Source organism: Eubalaena glacialis, chromosome 2, assembly GCF_028564815.1.
Source record: "Eubalaena glacialis isolate mEubGla1 chromosome 2, mEubGla1.1.hap2.+ XY, whole genome shotgun sequence".
Classification (NCBI taxonomy): Eukaryota; Metazoa; Chordata; class Mammalia; order Artiodactyla; family Balaenidae; genus Eubalaena; species Eubalaena glacialis.
Window position 1 is genome coordinate 63,197,459 of NC_083717.1, and position 24,829 is coordinate 63,222,287.

The 24,829-nt window shown below is 37.1% G+C and overlaps 1 protein-coding gene across 1 annotated transcript in view; it reads left to right on the forward strand.

Annotated features, from left to right (window-relative positions):
• Nucleotides 1-720: 720 nt before the first annotated feature.
• Nucleotides 721-24,829, forward strand: part of NPTN (neuroplastin) — a 64,705-nt gene continuing 40,596 nt past the window's right edge. Inside the window, exon 1 of the mRNA XM_061180083.1 lies at nt 721-1,028. Coding sequence (XP_061036066.1) covers nt 938-1,028 — 91 coding nt within the window. The 5' untranslated portion in view covers nt 721-937. The remainder of the gene's footprint in view (nt 1,029-24,829) is intronic.

The following is a 24,829-nucleotide window of genomic DNA, read 5'->3' on the forward strand; positions in this document are numbered from 1 at the left end:
AGGTACTCAATGAATGTTCGCTGCACAAAAATGCTTCTGAAGATTCTTCATATAAGTTAATACAAGATTACTTCCTTGTAGAATTTAGTGCCTAAATTGTCTAACTAACAATTAGTCTAGTTGAACTTCAGGCCTGAGATTCTAAGTAGCTAAAATAAGGCCAAAATGGGGGAGGGGGAATAGAAGGGCGAGGAAAAGGAGGACGTTCCACGCTGAGGGAGCAGATGTAGAGGCAGTAAAGCACAAGGTAATACCAGGCACGGGGAGTGCATCATTTAGCCTAGAAGGTTAATACACGGGGTTAAAATGGGAAGCTGAAGCCAGATGCCAGTAGAGGGTCTAAGGTCAAAGTCCAGAAGGAAGAAACATCAGGACTTTGATAGGGAACAATGAGAGGAAGGCTTAAAAGAGTCGGCGTTGCATTAAATTTTGCAGCCAAGAGCTCCAACAACTGAAAGGCAGGATGGGCGGAGAAATATATTCCCAAAGCTTCCTCTTATGTGCGCTCCCCGCATTCACAGAGGAATAAACAGACCGCAGACTTCTCCGTTCCCCAGGGCCGAGAATAAGAGCTCCGCCTCTCCCCGTCACGTGGCCAGAAGCTTTTCCCCCGGCACGTGAGCTATCTCGCGCTAGGCCAATCAGCCTCTGCAGGGGCGGAACGCGGAGTCCGAGGGGCAGGAAGATCGATTGAGACCGCCTCTTCTCGCGAGCCTTGACGCCGTTGCTCCTCAGCCGCCCACGGCCGGGAGCGAAGGTCTCGCGAGGCTTGGGCGCTGCGGCGGTAGGAGGAGGACGAGGAAGGACGGAGCTGAGCCACGGCTGCCTCCCTCGCTCTCTCCCTCGCGCGCTCGCCCGCCCCCTCCCTCCCTCCCCTCCCTTCCCCGGCCCCGGCTCCGGCCTCGGCCCGTTCGCTGTTCGGTCTTCTGCAGGGAGAATGTTGGGCTCGTCGCTCCCCAGCGCCCTGGCCCTCTCGCTGTTGCTGGTCTCTGGCTCCCTCCTCCCAGGGCCAGGCGCCGCTCAGAACGGTAAGCGGGGCGCCGGGGGCGGGCCGGGCGGGGGCTGAGGGAAGCTGGCGGCCGGAGAGGGCCATTCGGGGTCCGAGGAGGTGGTGGAGCCAGGGGAGGGGGGCCGGCGGTCGGAGTGTGGGGGGCTGCGGGCCCGAGAGGAGCAGATGCCGGTCGGGAGTTCGAAGAGGCGCGGGTGTGAGAACCGGAGGCGCCTATCCGAGAGGTGGGGGCGTCCGATAAGAGCCTGAGGTGTTGTTGACTTAGAGGCTCCACGTCGTGGGGCTTGTCGCTCCGAGTCGGGGAGGGGACCCCGAGGAAGCCGACGTGAGGAGCTGGCGTAGCGGGGACGGCGAGGAGGGGGCGCAGCGTTTAAAGGCGGCACAAGACAGGCATTTGTATTTAAGGTGACGGAGAGTGGTGTCAGGCTCCCCAAGAGAACACTGGGGTCACTGGGGTCGTCCAGGGTTCTACTGGGGCCCCGTAAGACTGGTGATATCCTTAAAAAATAAGAGAGACGTGGGGGGAAGGGAGTACTGAAGAATACTGAGCAGAGTACTAGAGCCTTAAGGAGGGGGTAAAGAATCAGGGAGCCTTGGCTGTGGAGGTGGAGGGAAGGTGGGTGGAAAGCCAAGATAGTGGGTTGACTGCAGTAGGGGATCTGGAAAGAGGAGCAGCGGTGGCTCTAAACGAGGTGGGGGAAGAGAACTGGGTTTACTAAGGAGGGTGGAGTGTTGGGCATTCTAGGGTAGTGATTGGGAGAGCAAAAAGGAGTTTCTAAATAAGGAGAGGAGAAAGGAGCAGAGGATGGGGAGAAAAGGTTGAAACTGAGGTAGGGGGAATTATTTATTATAGAAATAAGGGTTTCTGGCTATAGAGATGGGGGTGGGGGAAGACAGAAAATAAGGGAAGGGAGTAAAATGCAGGAAGCCGGGGGTGTAATGTTGGTTTGCAGTGTGGAGGATATATTAGGGAAGGGAGGAGCTGAGTTTTGGCAAGTGCTGTTTGATATTGGTTGGGGCCTTTGGGAAGGCAGGGACACGCAGCTGAAACTGCAGTGGTGGGGTTGAGAGCAGTCACTGGAGAGAGAGAGAGATGGAGGAAGTAGGTTTTTAAGATCGAAAAGTTTCAAGACAGAAGAGACATTATTTCTGAGGAACATAAAAGTAGTCGCTGGGATGTGTGCAGGGTACAGTGGAAAGGAGAGAATTGGGTTTCGAACTGAAGCTCTTTACAGAAGGTGGAGAAATGGTGGGGAAGCATGGTGAGGGGGGATCTAGACAAAAAAAGATTCCGATTGTTAAAGGTATGTGTTACAATTCAGCTGCTGAATTGATCTTTCAGAGATGAGATGAGAAGTATTGTGAACCCGTTTCTGCTCTTGTGGAAACAACCTTTAAGAGGTTTAAAAATATTTTTATAGGAAAAAATTTATGAGGGTGAACTCATACATGACTGTACTGAAGAGTGAACTATAAATTCTTTTGTTAATTCTTCGATGTTTCTTTGTTGTTATGCTAGAACAATTTAAAATTACTCTTGTAATAGCTGAAATTAAAATGGCTTTCATTAAAAAAAAAAGAGCGAATGGAGTTAAGCATTCTAAGGAGAATCTAGGCTTAAAATGCTGAAGATTACAGTGAAAATATATCAGTAAAGATCGAAAAAGCATCAGTTAAATGTAAGTGTTTGTCATACCAAATTGTGTAAATAAAATCTTATGTATGCTTCATGGCCTTGAATTATCACTGCAGGGGTCAGGAAGGAAACATTTTTCTGTCTCTAGCATTGAATATACGAAGCATATTGGGTATTTTCCCTATTTTCCTCCAAAGCATGAGGCCACTAAAGAAGGCAAGGTAGAGTTATTTTGATTTGTCTTATCAGTTTTTAGTCTGTGTTAACAATATGACTTAAGCCTAATACTAATTTCAGCTATTCAATTTGTGTAAAAAGCAAGGTTTCATTTGGCACAGTAGGTGAGAGATTTTTGATCTTAACATGTTTAATCTCTGTGCTGGCATAGCTTCTTCAAAAATTTATAATACGGTGAAATTGTAGTTTCTTAGCAACTAAAGCAGGGTTTTTGGATGGGCCTACAAAGACTCATCTGGCTATTCTCAGTGATATGTGTTCTAAATACAGCATAGTGCAGCCTTTTCCTTGAAATGAGCTTGAATTCAGTCACATGACATGACTGGTGAAGTGAAGCTGAGCTTGTAATTGACCCAAATGAATGTAAATTTAATTCAAGGAAGAAATGGCTATTTTTTTGAGTTTGAGTCCATGTAGGTAAGGATGCCATTTTATAGCTTTTTATAGCATGTCTGTAAGATTAAAGCTTTCAATTGGTAATAGCTCTACAATCGTGTGACCTCATGTCATGGAGTTTGTATTTTCTTATAGTGTTTTTCAGAAATGGATACTATGCTCTGGATGATCTTGAAAAGTTGGATTATCTATTTAAAATGATGACTTTTTAAAAAACGTCCCCAAACCGAAGTATTTCTGGATTGAGTATGTGGTAGTTTAGACTGAGTATAGATGTTTTTCATTATTCCTAAAATGAAGAATTTGGACTAGATGACTCTCAAGGTCTCTTCTAGCTGTGACCCATTACCATAGAGATTCAGGATTTTTCATTCAGATAGAATTTGTTTCCCATCCAAATAGTTAGACTTGTAGGACCATAGTTTCAAGTAAAATCCTATTTAACGTGTCATTTTAAAGGAAGAAACCTGTCCTAAAGTATAACCTTCCTGGTAAGACTTTGAAAGCTTTTGACTGAAATTAAAATTGAATAAGTGTAAACTAGACAGTATTATATGATGATCAAGAGCACAGACTTTGGATCCTGATAGACCTGGGTTTGAGTCCCATCTCTTGGTAGCTGAATGACCTTGAGTAAGATGCTTAATACTTCCAAGTCTCAGTTTTATCATCTGTAAAATGGGGTTTATAATAATGCCAATCCCCTAGGGATGATGTGAGAATTAAATGAGACAATGACCATAAAGCACTTAGGTTTCTGCCTGGCATATAGTGAGTCTCAGTAGGGAGTAAATTTTTACTATATGTAACACTTGTTACTATATGTAACATATGTTACTATATGTAACATATGCTACATTACTATATGTAGCATAACAATACTATATGTACTAAATGTTTACTATAGTGAGTAAATGTTATCTATTGCTATTATTATCCTTTAAAAATACCATTATTAATTATTTTTTTTCATGTATATGTCAAGCATTTAATCGTTAATGCTGCTCACTGTCATCTTGAAAAAAGTTAAGTAGACCATTTGAAGGCCCCAGATTTGTGCTTTTTGCTCATGTAACCTTTTAATAAAAGTGACCAGCTGTGCTGCCTCTGCAATTGTAGATTCTGGTGAGGAAGTTCATACTTCCATTTCATTGTCTGGGAGATTTCATGGTTTTCTTTCTCTTTCAGTGAACTAAATATCTTTTCATGGCTAGGTAGCACCTTTTCATAGCATCTCATTGTTGTGAATAAGAGAAATAGAATGTAGTGCCTGGCACACAGTGAAGTGTTGGAGATGTTAACTGATGAATGAATGTGGAGTGTAAAAATATAATATATTCATACTGAAAATATAAAAATAGACAACACTGTTTAGGGGGAGAAGATGAGTCGAATAATCTAAAATGAGTTTATTAATGATCTAAATTTTAAGAAACCATTTTGCTTGGGTGATACTAGATAGTTGTGAACATTGTGCTTTGTAACAGTGCCAGTATTTGCATTAGATGATTCATGAATCTTTTTCTTTTCTGTCAAGTGCTGTTTGCTTCAGTGGTTTGGCAGTTTCTCTCCCTGAGTATGTTTTTAGACGTTTGCTATTGATAGTGCATCTCTCCTTTGGGTGAACTAAAATGAGCAGTGGAAGACGTGTTATCTATAGCAACTGTGGCACAAATGACATGCCAAATATCAAGCAGCAAATCTTAACATAATTAGTCCAAATAAGATTTTAAATGACCAGAAGAAACTATTTGCCTTGGAATTTATTAGCATTTCCTAAGGAGATCATAAGCCTCCAGACTCTCAGGCAACTGACAACAGTGTCACTACTGATGTAATGAAGCACCCAGGCATGAGAAATTGGTCAGGGGACCAGGGTGGTAAGGCCATGTTACAACATCAGGATCTGTTCCTGGGCTCTAGTCTTTGTTTTTCAAGATTTCTGGATCCAAATTAGAAAAAGAGGCAGGTAGGTTTTTGTGTTGTCAGACATAACAGAGCTTAACATGTTAGTATACCAAGGTTTAAAACAATAAAAGGCAATAAAAGCCTTTATATGTAAATGTATCCTACAGTCCAAAGATTTACCATAAATTAAAATTGAAGTTCATTACAGGTCTGACTTTGTGTGAGTTATACAGATTCTCATGAAAAATTAGACTGTTTTGTCTTGAAGGAATCCTGTGATTTTTCTCATTAATAGAGTTTTGATGTGAAACATTTTCTCCTCCTGTGGAGTATACCTTTAGACATTAATAAAAGACAAAATGTAATTGTGTTGTCTTTATTTTTATTTTTTTAATAAAAGTAAATATTTAACTGGGCCTGCAGAGATGATCAGATATGACTAGAAAAGTGCTCTGTCAATTTGGACATTGTTTTTCATTTATTTAGTTTGAGCGACTTTTTCAAAGTAAGATGTTTTTTCATATTTAGAATCTGAAATTTTGCTGGGTCTATGTAAAGGTGTTTTTTCAAGACAATTTGGGAAGGAGATAAGGTGTTAATATCTATACAAATGAAGCATGTAGGAAAATAATGAGACTGTTGTGGATATCACACAGGAGATGTTCAATAAAAGCTTGAATAAAATTATGCAAAGAAATTTTGGAAGAAGTGAATTGTGTGAAAAAATTTCTGAGGCATTCTATTCAGTTTGTTTACAGTGAGCACAGTCTGGACAGGGTCAGAAGTAGAGAATGAAGTTCTAAGAGAAAAGACAGAAGAAAGGCTATAGTAATAGTACAAGGAGAAAAACAGGAAGCAAGAGTGAGGAATGAATCTTCCTTTGACAAGCATCTGGAAAAATAGAATCTGTTAGAAAGAATAAATAGACCAGGGTCCTCTAAAGTAAATCTGAACATCAAAATTAAAATATGTAATGATGCAAAATCACTGCCTGTGAACAGTTGGCCTTGCTTTCAGTGTTCCTCTTTAAACAAAACACTGTCATTTTACATGAATTTTTATAAATGCCATTGATGATATGGAGCTTAATTTTAAGCACCTTAGATAATGCATTTTTAAATTGTGAGGTTCTTGTGGATTTTTTTTCCCCCGGAATTCCTAATTTTAGTTGGTAAGGATTAGCGTTGTGAAAGCAGGAAACTTCTCCAGTAAAACTAGTCGAATATAAACTGTTGCATTTTATAGGCTTATGTATATAGAAGTAAACTTCTCACTGAATTTAAAGTAAAATATTTTACTGATGCTATGTAAAAACATTATTCCAAAAGGTATTGATGTTTACATTAAAAAATTGAATACACAAGTAAATTGTATGTTTTTCAGGTTTATTCAAGAGTCAGGATTTGTACAATTCCAGTTTACTATGTTGTCTAAAATTGAAAGTAGGCCTAATTTTTTTGTTGTTGCTTGCTTTTGTGTATGTGCAAAAATAGACATTTATTAATCAAACTTAATTAACTTGAGGTTACTTTTTCGTTATCGTTGAGAACTTTTAATTGGTCTGTGTGGAAATGGGGGTTTACTAAATACTTAAAGAATTCCCCTAGGTATCTACATTTATTTGCATACAGTAAGTTAGTGGTAGATTTATTTGATGTTCCTCACACATCTACTGTTTTTTTTTGTTTCTTGTTTTCGTTGTGTTTCAAATTTAGAAAACCTAGTCTTATCTCTTCATTAAAGCTGTGGCCGGCTTTGATGGAAACATACTGTGTTAAGTTCCTTGTACTAAAAAGAACTGAATGGTATTCTTTTGCATTTCTGGAAACAATTATAGAATGTTTTAAGACTAACCTTCTTTCTAAATAATCTTATTTACTGGAACCTTATGGTATATGCTTTATGGTTTTTCCCAGAAGTATGTCAATTTGGATATGCTTTGCTTCCCTTTGCTTTGTCTTGATTTATATCATTGTTACACCTAAGTATTGCTTCAAATTGACTAGACAGTGAAATATAATGAGATGATTTGAGATCACTCGGAAGGTGTCAGGATTCTATATATTATGTAAGGCTCTATTATTAGAAAACATGAAGTTCCAAATTGCACACATAGTTTTAATCCTATCCAAATGTATACTCACATTCTAAAAGTGATTAAATATAAAATACAAGACAAAATGTCAAGTCCTTTCTGACAGAATACTGACAAGGCAAAATGTTCCATATGCAGTAAGATACATTTAAAAAAAAGAGAGTGTGCTTGCATATATAAATTATGTCATCGATTCTTCTTTTCTTCCTGATGATAGTATTTGTAAACCACTAGACTACATGATGTGTAAATTCCCTTCCAGTTCTAAAATTACACAGTGCTATGGACCTTACAGTTTAGGTACTGCTTCTAATGGTTAAAAGGCCTAGAGAGAGAATACTTCGTTTTAATAAATTTTTCGAAACTAACTTTTTGGAATTAAGGAAAATTGACTTTGAGGGCATGCACTGTTTTGAAATCCAACTGCCTGTAAACCTACTTCACACAACACTTGTAGTTCATGTTTCAAAGAAGGCAGAATGGTGTCTGTTATAGAGATCGCATATTAAGCTTGCTAGGAAAATTGCCAGTGTGAATTAAACAATTAAGAAATGAAAATCACTGCCAGGTAGGTAGATACTTTGTGTTCTCTTTGTTGGTTGAAAAGTAGTTGACTGTTGAAGAGACATTGAAGCACACTTAACTAATTGTATTTTTATGTTATCCTTTGAGGAGTTTTGCTTTCTGTTTATGAATTAATTTCTCCTGTCCCTATGCATTTGTTAAAGACCTTTAAACCTGTCCGTTATAGTTGGACAGGGCAACCCAAGTGTTACCTGAATTAAATCTGAGCAAGTTTGTAGATTGATATTCCTTAGAAACAGAGTGTCAAAGTCTCAGTTTATAAATTTATTTGTTATACTACCTTATTGGGTAGGTCCATTTCCTATTTTTTCTTTGTTACATTTTGTTAGAATTTCAAACGTTAGAAAGTAGAATGAATAATGTAAAAACTCCCATATAATCATCATGTAGTGTCAACAGTTATTAGCCACATCCTTGCTGCTTATTAATTTAAAAATAACCTGAAAAATTAACATTACAAACTAAAATTTTCTAGGTGCTGAAATGTAGTTAGGGATTAACTTACATTAGTAAAATAGAAATAATTTGGTTCATATGTAATTATGTTGTAATGACTTTAAAAATATAAAAGCCCTTTAGCAAAAGGCTTTCAAACTTTTGTCTTGACCCAGATAAAGAAATAGACTTTATTTGTGACTAAGTATATGCAGAAATATGTAACGTTTTGTGAAATAATACCTTTCCTTACTCTAATGTATTTGAAGGAAACTATTGTGACCTTCTAAATTGATTTCGTAATTCATTAACAAGCTATGAGACTCATGTTTGAAAAACAGAGCATTTTCAAGTATGGAGTAGTTTTGTTTTATTTTTATATACTATGTAGTCTGAAGCAATATGATGATTTTTGTAAACATAAGGACTTTCACGAGGCATTTATCAGTAATATCAACATGTACTGTTATTAGTCATCATTAGTAAAGAAAATATAGCATTGTTTAATTAATGTTACCCATTACTTATACAATATTGATTCCCCCTCTCCATTTGAATTTCAGAAAAAGGGAAAGCTACAATAATTTGAATATCATAATCAAAGCACAAGTTTCCCAGTATGTTTAGTTGTCCTTTCTTTTAAATTAGCGCTTATAGTCATTATTCCCTAGCCCTACCTTTGAGTTATTGCTTGAGTACAGGACCGGGAGCACTACAATTTATTCTGAGCTGAATGCTTTCTCTGATGCTGTGTCTGAGGCACATTTCTGGTGAGTACAGAATGACTTGAACACTGGCCAAGGGAAGAGACAGAAAGCAGAACCATCACTGAAGAGTCATTTGCCTTTCCTGTTTAAGATCCTAGAGTAGCAAGTTTATTTTCTTATTTTTAGACATTGCTTCTTGAAGGAAAAAAAGGCAAGATGTCCTGTACTGTGTTGGCAACTATCTGTGAAATAATTTTCAATCCATAGATTGAATGAATATGTTAAATTTAATTTAAGATTTTTTGATTATACAAGTTTAACAGGTTGGAAACCATTGGGAGCACCTGGAAAAAATAACTAAGCAGCTCCAGCATGGAAATTAATATCGTTTATGCTGAATCTCAAGTAATTCATCAAGGAAGATGAAATAAATGGCCTTAATGCAAACCAGGAAGCTGGAAAAGAGCAAGTGTAAAGAGGTTTCAGATAACTTGCAGTGAACTGTCATTGAATTACCCTTAGACAAAGAAGATAGTGATCACATATCAAAATTATGGTTTCCATTTTCTTACTAGGATTGAACTCCAAATAATTACTAACACTTTCCAACCACATTTAGGAAAAGATGCAGATAGTTCTACATTGATGGTAGCATGAGACTTAGGAGAAAAGCCTGAAGGAGCTAAAATTAGGAAAAGGGAGCACTAGGGGGATGTGATTATCTATTAATACCTTCAAGGTAGCAGTGTAAATGAAGTAAGGGAATTAGGCAGTCTCCAAAGATGGATGGGCTGTATCAAAGAGCAGTGGCCTAGACCACTGGGAAGAAAAGCATAGGTTTAGTATTAAAAAGGTGATTTAAATGAAACTAGCAGAAGAATAGAGTTATTTGCAGTCACTCACAGTTAGAGCCATTATAAGTAGGGCAAAGAGCTGGTTGACAGGGACCTCATAAAACAAGAGAGTATCTCTTTCTGTTATATCTGTTACTCGTTTAGGAGCTCAAGAGGAGAAAAAAACCTTTATGGGAATTAATAGGAAATGAGATGGGCTTTCCAGAAGTTTTTTTTTTTTGGCTATGCCACTCAGCTTGCGGGATCTTAGTTCCCTGGCCAGGGATTGAACCCAGGCCTTCAGCAGTGAAAGCGCAGAGTCCTAACCACTGGACCAGGGAATTCCTGTTCCAGAAGTTTTTAAGGGTCAGAAATTAGTTTGTTTCTAACTCTAAATTTCTATGATTATGAATTCAAGAAAAATGGTAGATTAACTCTGGAATCCATTAAAGTAGCTTTTAAGACCTGCCTGTAATACTTTAAACAGGATTCTGTTTATTGTAAACTTCATAAGCAACTTTTTTGTTTAGTTATCAAAAATCTACACTGAAATTTTTCCAATCTCTGTTTCACACACAGAAGCATAAGCTTTGTAAGAGTTCATTCACTAGGCTGGATGGAACCTAGTAAAAGTTTAACCTTTGGCTCTTAGAAATTAGACTTTTCTTTTGTGTGGTAAATTTTAGCTATTAAGAAAGGCTTATCATCAGGAAATGAGCACTTCCAGACTAACTCTTAAGGCTTCTCAGTCAAAATACTGCTGTGACAGAAGCCCCAGCCTGTTTTATGAGTGGAGCTGGTGCTGCAATACTTTGGTAGAGATGGGAGCTCACTTTAATTAGCTCGAAGACTGTAGGGTTGCTAGGTAAAATGCAGGACACCCAGTTATATTTGAATTTCAGATAAACAACGAAGAATTTTTATTTCGTACATCTGGTGATCCTAGAAGAATGTCTTTTTTGCTGTTTTGACCTTCCATTTAGAACTTAACAAAGAGTCTTGTAATTTGGTGAGTTTTTGTGTATTAAAAGAAACCTTTAAAAAGTAGATTTAATATGAGCAAAATCATGTTATATTGCAAATTTTGTATGAGTAAGTGTAGTTTAGGGTAGTATTATTTTATTCTGGTTACATCACATTTCTATATGTTTTTTTTTTCAATTCTGCTACCTTACCTTTGACAGAGTAAGTTTTTCATTTATTCTCTAAAAATTAAAGCTATTTTCAAGAAGGGTGTGAGGAGAGGGCCTCAGGCTGTTTTTTTTTTTTTTTTTTTTTTTAGCAATTCCCCTTTTCTCTCCTTACCTAAAATATTTTAAAATTTAGGGCACTGTTGCCTGAGGGTATATGATAGAGATGTTTCTGGGGCTATTGGTTCAAAGATTGTCCTTTTTCAGTTTTTGCTTAGGGGCTTGGAACATATTTGCATTCTTGTCTTGAAAGAAGAAAAAGAATGAATGAAGATGTGACTGACCACACCCTTTTCTTCCTAGTGGGTTCAGAATAATTTTAACTTGCTTAATTATAACCACCCGATTTAGAGAGTCAGGGAAAGTGAATGAGGGATGTAATTTCTTTATTGTTAAATTTCAGTACTAAGAAAAAATCATGGTTTCATGAGATTTATTGTAAGGTCTTTGATCAGAGGTATGTCATTGTGTCAGTCATTCAGTATAAGAGATCTACCTTCTTTTGGTGTGGACTGGGGTGAGGTGGCTATAAAAATAATAAGAAATGAACAGTGTAATAGGCTCCAGGGTGAATGATATTAAGTAACATAAAGCATAATCATAACTATACTTAAACATATTCATTTGAAATATATTTAAGGCAGTTTTAAGAAGTATTAAAAATAACTCATGGTTTTTATGAAACTAGAAAATTTGTATAGTTTAAATTTGATGCCTAAACTGAGTTGGAGACAATAGTACTGGATAAGTAAATTGATACAGTCTGTTACCCTTGTAAATGTAAAATGTAAATAAAAACTATGTTCAAAAGGTCGTTTTGTGGGGCAATGTAGTTGCATGGAAAGAGCGCTGGATTTGGCAGTAGCCTTGAATTCTGTTTCTATTTCAGTTCCTATGGTTTTTATTTTTTAAATTAGTATAATACTTAATCTGTAGGGTTTTTATGAGATTAGATGATAATGTATGGAAAGTGCTTTATAAACTGCTTTACTGTAGAGTGGCATGTATGTATAGCTTTGAATTATAGGGCCTGGTACTTATAAAGTGTTTACTTTTAATGGGTTAACTACAACTCTGGTAGTTCATAGGAAAGTGAAGAGGAAAATAAAGTTCTAGTGAGAAGGGCCAGATTATTTCAGGGTTGGTTTTATGACTATATCATATCATAACATGTGCATTTTAGATGGTTGTTACCAGACTAGCCTTTTCACTGAATTATCTCCCTCTACTAGGGAAGGTCAATATTGAATTTTTTATAATCTTTGTTACGTACCTCCCAGTACTGTTCTCAAGTTAAACCTAGTTACAGGGACACCGTGTTACCCTTCATCCTCCTTCTCTCCCTCTCCCAGGTGTGTGACAGAAAGCAATGTCAGGTATCTTTCTTGTACCCTCTCTTTATAACACATTTTTGTAACTCGCTTTTGCTATCCTGAAGTGAAATTCATAGGTGTTTTAACCTACATACACATTATTAAGAAAATATATATAATCCCTTGAATGTAATATAAAGGAGAAAATAACTTGGTAAAATATTTATTCAGTAGTTCAGTCTAAATGCTCAGGCATGAGCACAGGAAGACAATGAAGTAGTCTGCTGTTTTTGTCCATATGTGGAAAAACCAGGAATGTGACAGCTACAAGTGCAGACTTAGTTGTGCTGTAATAGTGACTCAGATATCACAGGTGGCATTGCTGTTGATAATGTGATTTTCTGAAAAGGTGAACAACTCTTGGTAAAGTTCCAAATGAAGCAAAAGTACAATCTATCCTCACTTTACATAGTAACTGCATTCCTGGAAAGTTGAATGATGATTAAAACCATGCAAGAATACTTTGTGGTGTATTTAAAACAGAGTTAGGTTCTAGGCTCAGACCAAGTTTTCATCTTGAATGTCATTTGAAAGTTGTGTAGAAAGAGGGACAATTCTTTGTTGTGCAAGACTTTTCCTACTTTGTGGGATATTGAAGATCCCTGGTCCCAGCCCACTAAAGGCTGGTAATGCTATCCCAATCATTGTGTTAACCAAAAATATACCCACAAATTTTCAGAATGCTCCATAAAAGTCAGAGCAGCCCCTGTTGAGAATATCTCCATTTTGTGTCTGCACTTGTAAGTATCCTCTGATAAAGGATTACAGCACCTAGTTCCCGGGACAACCCCTGGTCAAAGCCACACCTCTTTTAGGAATGGACAGGCAAGGAGAGTAGCTGTTCACTTGTTTTTATTCTTTTTGTTGACATGCATTAAAGCAGGGATTGCAAACTAGTTTACCATAGGAGCTAGGCAAGTACCGTTTTGTTGACATGCATTAAAGCAGGGATTGCAAACTAGTTTACCATAGGAGCTAGGCAAGTACCGTTTGCTAAAGTGGAGAATATAACGCGTGCTTTGACTGAAAACACTGAAAGCTGGGCTTTTAAAAATACTGTGCTGGTCAAATAAAACTGTCAGTGGGCCCGCATTTTGTGTGCTCTTCACCAAAGAATTATGATATGGATTTTGAAGCCTAAAAGATTGGATTGGAGTCTTGATTTTTGCCAAGCCTCTTACTCTGTTTCCTCATCTGTTTATTTGGAATAATACACACCTTCACAGGTTAGAATGAGATTGCATGCGTAAATGAACTAGCATGATAGCTGACACAAGATGCATGTTTGATAAAATTTTTTCTCTGCCACTAATATCCTTTCAGTTATCTTGGTTTACTTTTTAATCTGTTTGAAAGCTAGCTATGCCTTATAGTGAAATGGTTATGAAATTTGGAATCTCTAATATGGGGGATATTAGTTGCTTCTTAATTTTAACAGAAACAAGGAAGTAATTAAAATGAAATTTTTAGGTTAACACACAACCTACCTACCACTTAAGGTATTTGGAGCCTGATCATTTTAAGCTATTTGGAGCCTGACGCTTGTAACACTAAACGTACGGATTCCAAACTATTCCAGTAGAATAGCCTCCTTAGTCTTTGAGGTTAGCTTTCAATCTTAGCAGAGCAGTGATCTTTATTTAGCATATTTATTTATTTTTGAAGTAACGTTGGAGCAGATAATTTTGCTAGTACTGCAGTACTTTATCGCATCTTCAAAATTAGATTATGCTATAGAAGTGACTTTTTTTTAAAATTAATTAATTTATTTTTGGCTGTGTTGGGTCTTCGTTTCTGGGTGAGGGCTTTCTCTAGTTGCGGCGAGCGGGGGCCACTCTTCATCGCGGTGCGCGGGCCTCTCACTATTGCGGCCTCTCTTGTTGCGGAGCACAGGCTCAGTAGTTGTGGCTCACGGGCCTAGTTGCTCCGCGGCATGTGGGATCTTCCCAGACCAGGGCTCGAACCCGTGTCCCCTGCATTGGCAGGCAGACTCTCAACCACTGCGCCACCAGGGAAACCCAGAAGTGACATATTTTTATAGTTGTTACTTGAGTTAGAAATGTAGCAACATGATTTTTACTAGGAAACTCTGGTGTATGATTTTCTTTCAATTGCCCAGTGAATGTTCTGAAAGCTTTACGTTTTCTTGGTTCGTGTAAAATGCTTTAGAGGCATATACATCTTGTTGTACATCTTGTTTTCATACTTTAGCAGCAGAAACTGTTTTCTTAACTTTCATTTTTCTTTAGTAATTAGCACAATTGATCTAAATGGTTAAAGCAATACCTGTGCTTTATCTCTTTGTTCCTATTCTCAGATTCTGTTGTTCATCTTTGTTTTCCTCCATAATATGATTTTGAGCCCTATGTTTTAGTGATATGTATGTATTATTTTTGTAAGGTCTAACCCGCCACCCCCAGTTTCTCCTATCTCAACTTTAGTGTCTTCTTACCCATATCTACTTGGTCCTATCCTTTCTGGTATCTTCAGTTGTTTCTAGATAAACATTTGGCACTTTTAAATTCTTTGTCCTGTTTTATTTGAATCCTTTTGAGGGGCAGAGAGGTAGCAAATTCTATTATACTTCTAATAGACAAAATTTAGCTTAATTGACTGACTTTTGAGCTCGTGTGTTTGCATATTATGACTTCTGGGTATTTTTGCTTTTCCTAGTAGCTGTTTAATGGTTTTCTTTATATGGAGATTTTTCTAACGTGCTTTTTAAATATTTTAATCCCCACAGGGTCATAATGTCCATATTTCTCAGAAGCAGCTTAGCTAGCCTTCGAGGCCTAGTTACAAAGGAAGTTAATTCCTGAAGGCACTGAGGACATCAAGGCAGAAAGAATTCCAGGCAGGCAGCTAGTAATGAATATTGATTGTGAACTGTGAGGTACTTGGTGTGGGCTGGTAAATTTTAGTGCTTTAGAGGTAACCCTGCAAGGCTACCTCTTACTGTGGAGTGCACATGAAACATTCTGAAATGTATGCCCATGGAGCATATAATTTGCTACTCCGTGGCAGGTAGACATTAAAATTCACTTATGGGGTGGGGGTAGTGTTAGGGGTAATCAGATTTTACAGCTGTAGGATGAAAGGGCAAACTTTGATAAGCATTAAAGAAAAAAAACCCCATTAGAGTATACAGAGTAGTAGTTATTAGCTCTAGGAACAGCATTAAGCTATAGTGAAAACTGCTCAGAAATAGCCAGAAGTAGGAGCTTGTTGGCATTTGTATTTCAGTAACAGGTATGTATATTTTACCAGCTATTTAAAGTCAGAATGGGAAAGAATTTGAGTGGAATGTGTTTTTAGTAGTGTCTGAAGAGTGTCACCTTACCATTCTGCAACACTATCCATTTGTCACTGAAAAAGCTCAAGAATTGTATTGAGTCTTAAACTCTCAAAATACACCATTGGAAAAACTTGACAGGCCCAGTAGTACCAGGTGAGCCTGAGGTAACCAGATATATAAGCTTGTCAGCTATCTCTGCCTAGAATTTAATGAAGTTTTCATCAGGTTGAACTTTCAAAGAATGAATATAGCTAACTACAGGAGGCAATATTAGCAGGCAGAGGGGATGACTTTTCCTACCTTGGATAGTGATTAAACAACATTTTGACGTGGAATTATTTAATTTAAAATTTTGAAAAAGAAGGAAAGTTACTGGATTTTAAAAAATTAGGAAAGGACTTGCTTAACATGATAATTTCAAATTATACTTAGGTGTTTTAAGTAAAATATTAAAGTTTTACCCCTCAATTCCCACTCCTCAAATAAGCACTGTCAGTAGTTTGTTGTGTATCTTTTCAAAGCTTGTTCTTTGTAGACATGTCATTTACAGGCTGTAATGCTCTAGTAGTATTAATTATGTTATAATTCATCGTGGTATTTATAGCCTTCATTTTTTGAGTATAGTAATTGGAGTGACAGATATTTTCATTTATATAAGTGTATGGAGCCTCTAGGATACATCTGTTGTTACTGTCACTGAAGGGAATTATGTTGATGACTGAATTCTTGATATAGAAATTGGCACACTGGGAGGACCTTTCTCATTCCAAACAGGGAAAAGCTTCATTAAATGGAAAAAGAACAATATATTGCTGTATTTTTATCCTGTCATATTTTTTTGGTGGAAATCTTAAATGTTTATACATTTACTATTTAGCCATGTAAATAATCCTGGGACCACGCCACTAATTTTTAATGGAAGCATTCTGTATACAATTTTGCTATCCCTTTTCAAGAGAAGCAGCAATAATTTTTGCTGGTGTTTGGGGCAGTAGGTAAGTAATATAACCTGATTCTCCACCTCATTGTGGAGGTAGAGGTACTACCTGATTGTGGAGTTATGAGATAATGAAGACCTGAAACAAGATAAGAGTACAAATGAGAAGTAATTATGAAAGAAGAGAGTAGATTTAGATTGTTGACTGAATATTGGGATTTCCTGAGGAATTGAGGAAGGAACAGATTTTAGTAGACGGAACATTAATGAACAGGAATCAGGAATTTTGGATTCTGGTGAGGGTTCGAAACTACATTACAGCCTCTTTGGACCATGGTATATCTAAGTGTTAGATTGGGGCAAGAATTAAATTTAGGAACTTTCAACCTATAGCAGTAGAAAGTTTTTTCTTTTTATTTAAAAAATAAGTCAAATCTTAATTTGTTAATTAGATAAATGAGCTGTTTGGGGGAGAGGGAATCCTCTAATTGTTCCAAAGAATCCTTAGGGCCTAAGGAGCAGGGTTTTAAAATTAGTGAAATGGATGACCCCTTTGTAGACCTACTTCTGAAGTTTTTGCACAAGGATGTTTTTGGTTCACAGTCCACTTGGGCAGTCTTGATATCTGCTTGAAAAAGGTCTTGTGGATACTTCGCAAGGTAGATGATTAAAATATTTATACTAATACATGTGTCCACGGTTGAAAATAAGACCAAAAGAAAGATGATCCCTTTAAGGCAGAATCTATCAAATAGCACAAAGATAATCATCCTATGCAAAATGGACTTGGTAAACTAATTTTTATTGCAAGGTTTGTCAGCTTCTTTGTGAGAAAGAGCTACCTGTCATTTGTCCTGAGTTTTGAAATCCAGGAATATGCACTCGATAGGAGAAAACAGAGGTGTGCTATTGAGACCCTGCTTGGAAAAGGATTGAAAGTACTATTAACGTTTCATCGCTTGGTGGGAAGAAAATCTTAGGGGTAGCAACCACCTTGAAGATCTGCCAGTAAGAACTGGAGATCTACTACTAAGTTTCAGTTTACTAGTTAGGAATGCCAGCTTAAAACAGTTAAGTCACAGTTAGTAATGTCAAATACTTTTTAAACTCACAGGCCCACATAGAAGTTCCATAGAGGTAAGTTAGATAATTGGGGATGGTGGTGTAGTGATAAAAGCCTGAACTGGTAACAGTGATGAGAAAGAAGTATAATAGAACATGCTGTGTGACAGTTATCCTAAGATAAAATGTTTTTGAATTAAATAATGTATGTATGATATTATTTAGTTCTAATTGTCCATAGTAAACAAAACATTGCTATTAGTGAGGTAGTGTAGTATAGTATAGTGTTTTGAGCTTTGGAATTATAACTGCCAGGGTGTGCCTCCTGCCTCTGCACATCTGTAGAATGACAGTACAACCTTAAGGGGTAGTGAATTAAATTATATAATATACTTTGCACTATGCCTGACATATATGAATGATCAATAAAGCTTAGCTGCTGTTATAATAATTTGGTTTCAGAGACGTTCAGTTATGCGTTCAGTAATCTTTTTGGAATGTTCTTTTTAAAAAAAAATAATTTTAGTTAGAAAATGTCCTACTCCCTGCCCCTTCCCCACAGATGTTTTTCTTAAAGGTTATCTTTTCAAAGAAAGAGATTTCTAGGCTGTTTGTTTTTGATTCTAGGAGGTTTACAGGGAATCTGAACTTCCTTCTTTTTTAGAATTGATGATGGGTAGAATCATTACGTAATTTGAAAAAGAATGGGAAAGTTGCATTCTAATGTAAAGTAAAATTTCAAATCAGAAATCTGTTTTACACTCAATTTTTATTTCCTTGCCTATTAGTATTAATGGATGCATAGCAGGAAAACAAACTGACATTAGGGATTTGATTTTTTTTTTTTTAATAAAAAGTAACTTCTATGAAATCTCTGGTAAATTCAAATATGTCATAGTCTAGTCTCCTAGAATTTATGATTCTCTTGATATTCAGAAAGGTGGCTCTGATACGAAAAACTCTCCTAGTCAAAGAAAGATGGTTTTATTTATTATACTGTTCATTAAAGTACTCATAATCACTAGTACATTTTAAGTTGTTAATAGGATGAAATTTAATGAAAGGGTTTTAAGCTTAATCCTTGGTTAATGAGAATTGTGTTTCTCAGCATTCTTTTAACAAATATTATTGAGTATAATATGTATAGCAAGGAATTGTGGGGATACAAAATTAGAGACGTATCCTGGTCTCTAGATGATTTATAATTTGTTAAAATATACTCTTTCTCACAAACACATTATTGCCTCATGCATCTTCATGGATTTATAGAATACTGTATTTCAATTAATTGAGCATGTATAATATATAGATTTACAGAATATTAGAGCTGAAAGGACCTTAGAAATCATCTGTTCCAATCTTCTAATTATACACACAAGGGAACTGAGGTTTCATATTTTAATATATATGTTATATGGAGTGTTACATATAACCCTTGTTATTAAATGGAACGATTTCTATACAATATTTCATTTTAAGAAATTTATTTATTTATTTATTTATTTATTTATTTATTTATTGGTGCATTGGGTCTTCGTTGTGGTGCGTGGGCTTCTCTTGTGGAGCATGGGCTCTAGGCGTGCGGGCTCAGTAGTTGTGGCTTGTGGACTCTAGAGCGCAGGCTCAGTAGTTGTGGCACACAGGCTTAGTTGCTCTGTGGCATGTTGCATCTTCCCGGACCAGGGCTCGAACCTGTGTCCCCTGCATTGGCAGGCGGATTCTTAACCACTGCACCACCAGGGAAGACCCTCTACACATTCTTATACTTTTTTTAAAGTCACAATTTAAATTGATATGTCTAGCATTTTATTACCATGCAGTTTGGCATTCATTTTTGAAACACTATCAGAGAGTACCTGATAAAACATTCTAGAGAGTCAATCTCGGCCTATTCTGTAGCAGGGTTTATAATTTTGCTAGATATGATAATACTTTCAGACTACTAAGTAGAGAGCTACCTTTTTCAAATACTAGGGTTCATTGATCTTTGTATACTGTCTTTTGAAATCAAGGTAGTAGGGTTTGATTATATACTGCATACTTTACAGTAAGGCAAGAGATTCTGGTTAATGGGAAAATTATCTGAACCAAGGGTGGTATAGCTACCAAATAATGGTAGGAGAATGGGGTTGAGGATTTATCAGTTTTGATAGAGGGAAAAAAAAAAACCAAGGAATTTGGAGGTGCTTTTGTAGGACTAGATACATTTAAATTTGAGGCGTAGCTATTTAACAATCAAAAGGGTTCTTAGAAAATTATTGCTCAACGTTCTTGGGAAAAGTTTGTAAATCACAAATATACTGTGTTTAGAATTGGAAGTTAATTGACCTAGAGTTTTACTTTGGGATAACTCCACTCTAATTGCTTGATCGTACACAACACAACCTCCAGGTTTCCCGAAGTAGGGTGATCATAATTCTGTTTGTGCCTATTGCAACAAAATTATTCATAACATCCCTTTCCTTCTTAAAAGTGTTCTCATTTTGATGGTAAATTATGTGGTTACTTTACCCATAAATGTAATATCTGCCCTCGAGTACTTAATGTGATGAACACATAAGAAACGTCTTCCTGTACTGGGTAAGATTCTTTTCCTTAAGCTGGGAGATTTCTGTTCAGTGGAGTTAGGAGGGCATTAATAAAGATAGCCTAGTGGAGATCAGGGTGATCTCAAGGTTTAAGACGATTTATAGGCTAGAAAAGAGCCCTGTGTTTTCTGTGCTTGCATCAGAAACACAACATAGGTGGATGTTACTTAGCTTGTCTGGGTAAAACTGAATTCTCATTGCTCAAAGGTAGTTGTGCATTTATGTATCATTAAAAATTTTATCTGCAATCAGATACACTCAATCCCAAGGGCAAATAAATCTCAGTACATAATTATAAGTATTTTCAGTTAGTATATTTAGTTTTTTAAATAGACTTTATTTTTTAGAGTGCTTTTAGGTTTACAGCAAAATTGAGCAGAAAGTAGAGAGTTCCCACATATCCCCTGCCCACACGCACACTTACAGCCTCCTCCACTAACACCATCCCTACCAGAGTGGTACATTAGTTACAGTTGATGAACCTGCGTTGACACATCATTATCACCCGAAGTCCATAGTTTACGTTAGAGTTCATTCTTGGTGTTGTACCTTCTACGGGTTTTGGCAAATGTATAATGCCATATATCCACCATTATTACTAGAGAATAGTTTCACTGCCCTAAACATTCTTTGAGGTCCACCTATTCATCCCACCTCGCCCTTGAACCCTGGCAACCAGTGATCTTTTTGCCGTTTCCATAGTTTTGCCTTTCCCAGAATGTCATATAGTTGGAATCATATAGTATGTAGCCTTTTTTAGATTTGCTTTGTGCACTTAAGGTTCCTCCATGTCTTTTCCTGGCTTGATAGCCCATTTCTTTTTAGCAGTGAATAATATTCCATTGTCTGGAAGTATATTTAATTTTAAGAAAGTGTTATTGATAGTCTGTTTCTAGATAGGCTTACTAAATTCCACAAGAAGGATCTTAGTTCTTTTTAACAACAGATTGAATGTATGTTAAATTCCCATTTATGGGTGGTGGTGGTGAAGTTGCTTATTGCTTTAAGAATTATTTGTCCAGTGGCTTCCTTTTTTCTCCTCTCCTGTTTAAATGTAAAACTTTCTTAATGTTACTAACCCCTTTGGAGAAGCAAGTGAAATTCCTGGAATGAACTATAATTATATTAATTGTTGAGATTTGGGAGGAAGTACAGATCTCCATGAACAGTGTGTAGAACCAAACATTCCTTGGACTCATATAAATAATTTTGCCATCATAACAATTTAAATAGTGGGAAAGTTGCAATTTCAACACATTGTTAACATGGTGCGTAGGTAAAGGAGTCAAATTTGTTTTCATAAGTCATTTTTAAAAAATGGAAAGTAAAACTCAGTGTAGTTCTATTGAGTTTCCTCAAAATTTTAAATTTAGAGACCGTTGGGGCCCAGAGTGGGGAAGGAAATTTCCCATTCTGTGCCATTGTTGAAGTGGAGAATCTCTTGGGCACTTCCCTTATTTTCCAAAATCATATCTGGTTAGTATTTACAGAAATATTGAAGTGGACCAGAAGGCAGGAAGAAGGACATAAACATTGCAGACTTCACAAACTTTTATCACAGTGTAAAATAGGAGCTACAATTCTTGTTGATTTTTTTTCCCCCTTTGGAATCACTTGGTCTGTGGCATATTGGCTTTGTTTCATTTCAGTCTCTACTGCAGAGTGCAGAGTGAGAGTTGGTTTAGCCTTGGGCTTTAGGCTGAGATTCTGTACGTTTTCCTTTTTTAAAAGTTGAGAAAATTTAGTCGGGATTAAGCGTTAGCTTTTTCAAAGAAAAAGCATTTCCCAAGATATGTTTGGAGCCAAATAGGTGCTATTTTTATGAAAGGTTAAGGATTCTTTGTTAAGGCTAATAGCATTACATGGTCTACTCAAGTAAAGTCTAATGTTGCTTTGGGAGATTCTGGCATGGATACTGTGCCTTCTATCTGAGTCATTGACAGCAAGAACATGTGAAGATCCTTCTTTTTAATCTCCCAAAACAGAATAATAAATTGTTTACCTAATGTTATTAAGTGTTGCCCAGATATAGGAAGGGATTAATTCCTATTTTGGTGTATTTTATCCTAATAAAAGTGCATTACATTCATTGGTGAATCATTTGGAAGGAACTATAATTATGCAGAAAGTTCCATCCTCGGTTCCTTTTTCATCCTCTGAGTGATCTCATTTCCTCCCATAGCTTCAACTTCCACCTAAGCTGATAATTCCCAAGTGCATATTTCTAGCCTCTGCTTCTCTCTTGAATACCAGATCCACATTTTTTGGTTACATCTGAACATCTCACCACCATAGCCCATCCTGTATGTGCCTCCAAAGCCAATTCCCAGCCTGCCTTCCTTTATTCCGTTTATAGCATCACTCTCCACTCCACGGTCAGTAATTTCAGTTAATTCTATCCTGTAAACATGTCTTACATCCATCATCTTCTCACCATTCCTAGAGCTACTCTTAATTAGTTCAGACTCATTTTTCATTTGGATTATTGAATGAGTTTCCTAACTCCTTTCTCAATTTGCATCCATCCTTCATACTGCCACCAGTCAGATCCATGACATCACTTATTCTATAGAAAGAACTCCAAGCTGCTTAGCCTGCAGAGGATGCTTGTCATTTTCCCTAAATTGTGAGGTGTCGAGGCCATAGACTGTCTTATTTTTATGAATAGCATGAACATTTAACAAGTGCTTGGCATATAAAAGCACTCAAAAAATGTTGAATTTTTTGAACTTTATTTAGAACTAATCATTTCTGGCACTTCTCAACACTGTGCTCAAAACTGTTTCCTCAAAAAAAAAAAAAAAAAACTGTTTCCTCTTGCCTAGAGCAAGGCCATCTCCCCAACTGACAAGACTGCACTCAGATTTTTTTTTAAATTAATTAGTTAATTAATTCATTTTTGGCTGCGTTGGGTCTTCGTTGCTCTGCGCGGGCTTTCTCTAGTTGCGGTGATTGGGGGCTATTCTTTATTTCGGTGCGCGGGCTTCTTATTGTGGTGGCTTCTCTTGTTGTGGAGCACAGGCTCTAGGAGTGCTGGCTTCAGTAGTTGTGGCTCGCGGGCTCTAGAGCGCAGGCTCAGTAGTTGTGGCGCACGGGCTTAGTTGCTCCGCAGCATGTGGGATCTTCCCAGACCAGGGCTCGAACCTGTGTCCCCTGTATTGGCAGGCGGATTCTTAACCACGGCACCACCAGGGAAGTCCCTGCACTCAGATTTTATGCGTAAGGTTTCTGTGCGTATATAAGCCCTCTCCCCCCAGCAAAATCATTTCGTATATGTTTTTGTTGTCTTTTACACATCTGTTGTAAAAGTGGCCATTGTCAATTGTATTGTAATTATTTTTCTGTCTCATGTTTTGCAAGGTTGAGTCCCTTTAGGAGCAAAGTTTATTTTAATTATCCCTGTGCACAGTCCTTAGTAAATAAGCCCTCAGTAACTGGTAAATTGAATTTGAAAGCCTTCTCTCAACTTACAGATAAGTTGAACGAATACAAGATAAAAGTCATTATGAAGTCATAGTGAGTGACAGTTTTTTAGAAACCATTTTGGCCACATTCCCTCTTTTGGTTATGAATCACAGACTCAGCTGCTAGGAGAGTCTTTATATGGTTTCAGAAACATCTGTGTGGTTCCTTTTCTGCTATTCTCTTCTATTTGAAAAAGCTAAAAATTTAGCAGTTTCAGACTCTCTAATACATTAGTTGTCAATGTGTGGTCTGTGAACCAGCAATACCAGCATTACCTGAGAACTTGTTACAAATGCACATTCCCAGGCCCCACTCCAGACCTACTGAATCAGAATCTCCAGGGATGGGGCCCAGCAGTATGTGTTTTAACAGGTGGTTCTAATGCATGATAGTTTAAGAATCACTGCTCTAGGATTTTGCCATCTAAGGAAAGTATTGCCTTTAATATATAATAACAAAGTTTCCAGTGTGGTTTCCGCTATAAGCTATTTATGCTTTGGAAATAATTCATCAACTGGGAAGACTGGGACTGACTATATTACCTAACATCCTGGGATGTGATTCAAAGATTGAATTTCCCTGTGTGCAAAGTATTTGACTCTGGCTTCTGGGAATGGCTGTTTAAAAGAAGCTGGGAGAGGGGGCTTCCTACCTCTTTCAGTTAAAATGTCTTCTAGATTAAATCCAGACTGTCAGCTCCAACTACTTGTGTTCATTGTCATTCTCATGGGATATATGAGGATGAAAGAATGAGATGAATTGTATTATCCTCTGGAAGAATGAGCTGAATTTGTGTTATTTTTAATATTTAAATCCTGATTGTTGGTATGTTGTCAGGGACAAGAAAGTGAGTTTGTTATCAAAAGTTATATTGAATCTATAGACAAGTGAAATTCACAGAAAAAGTAATTAGTGGAGGTTAACTTTTGATTAGTAACTACCCATGGCTTTTGAGTGGTATAGGTAAGGATTACATAATTTTTTTTTTTTTTTTAGTTTTTTGTTGTTGTTTTGTTTTTGGCCGTGGCCATGCGGTTTGTGGGATCTCAGTTCCCTGACCAGGGATCGAACCCAGGCC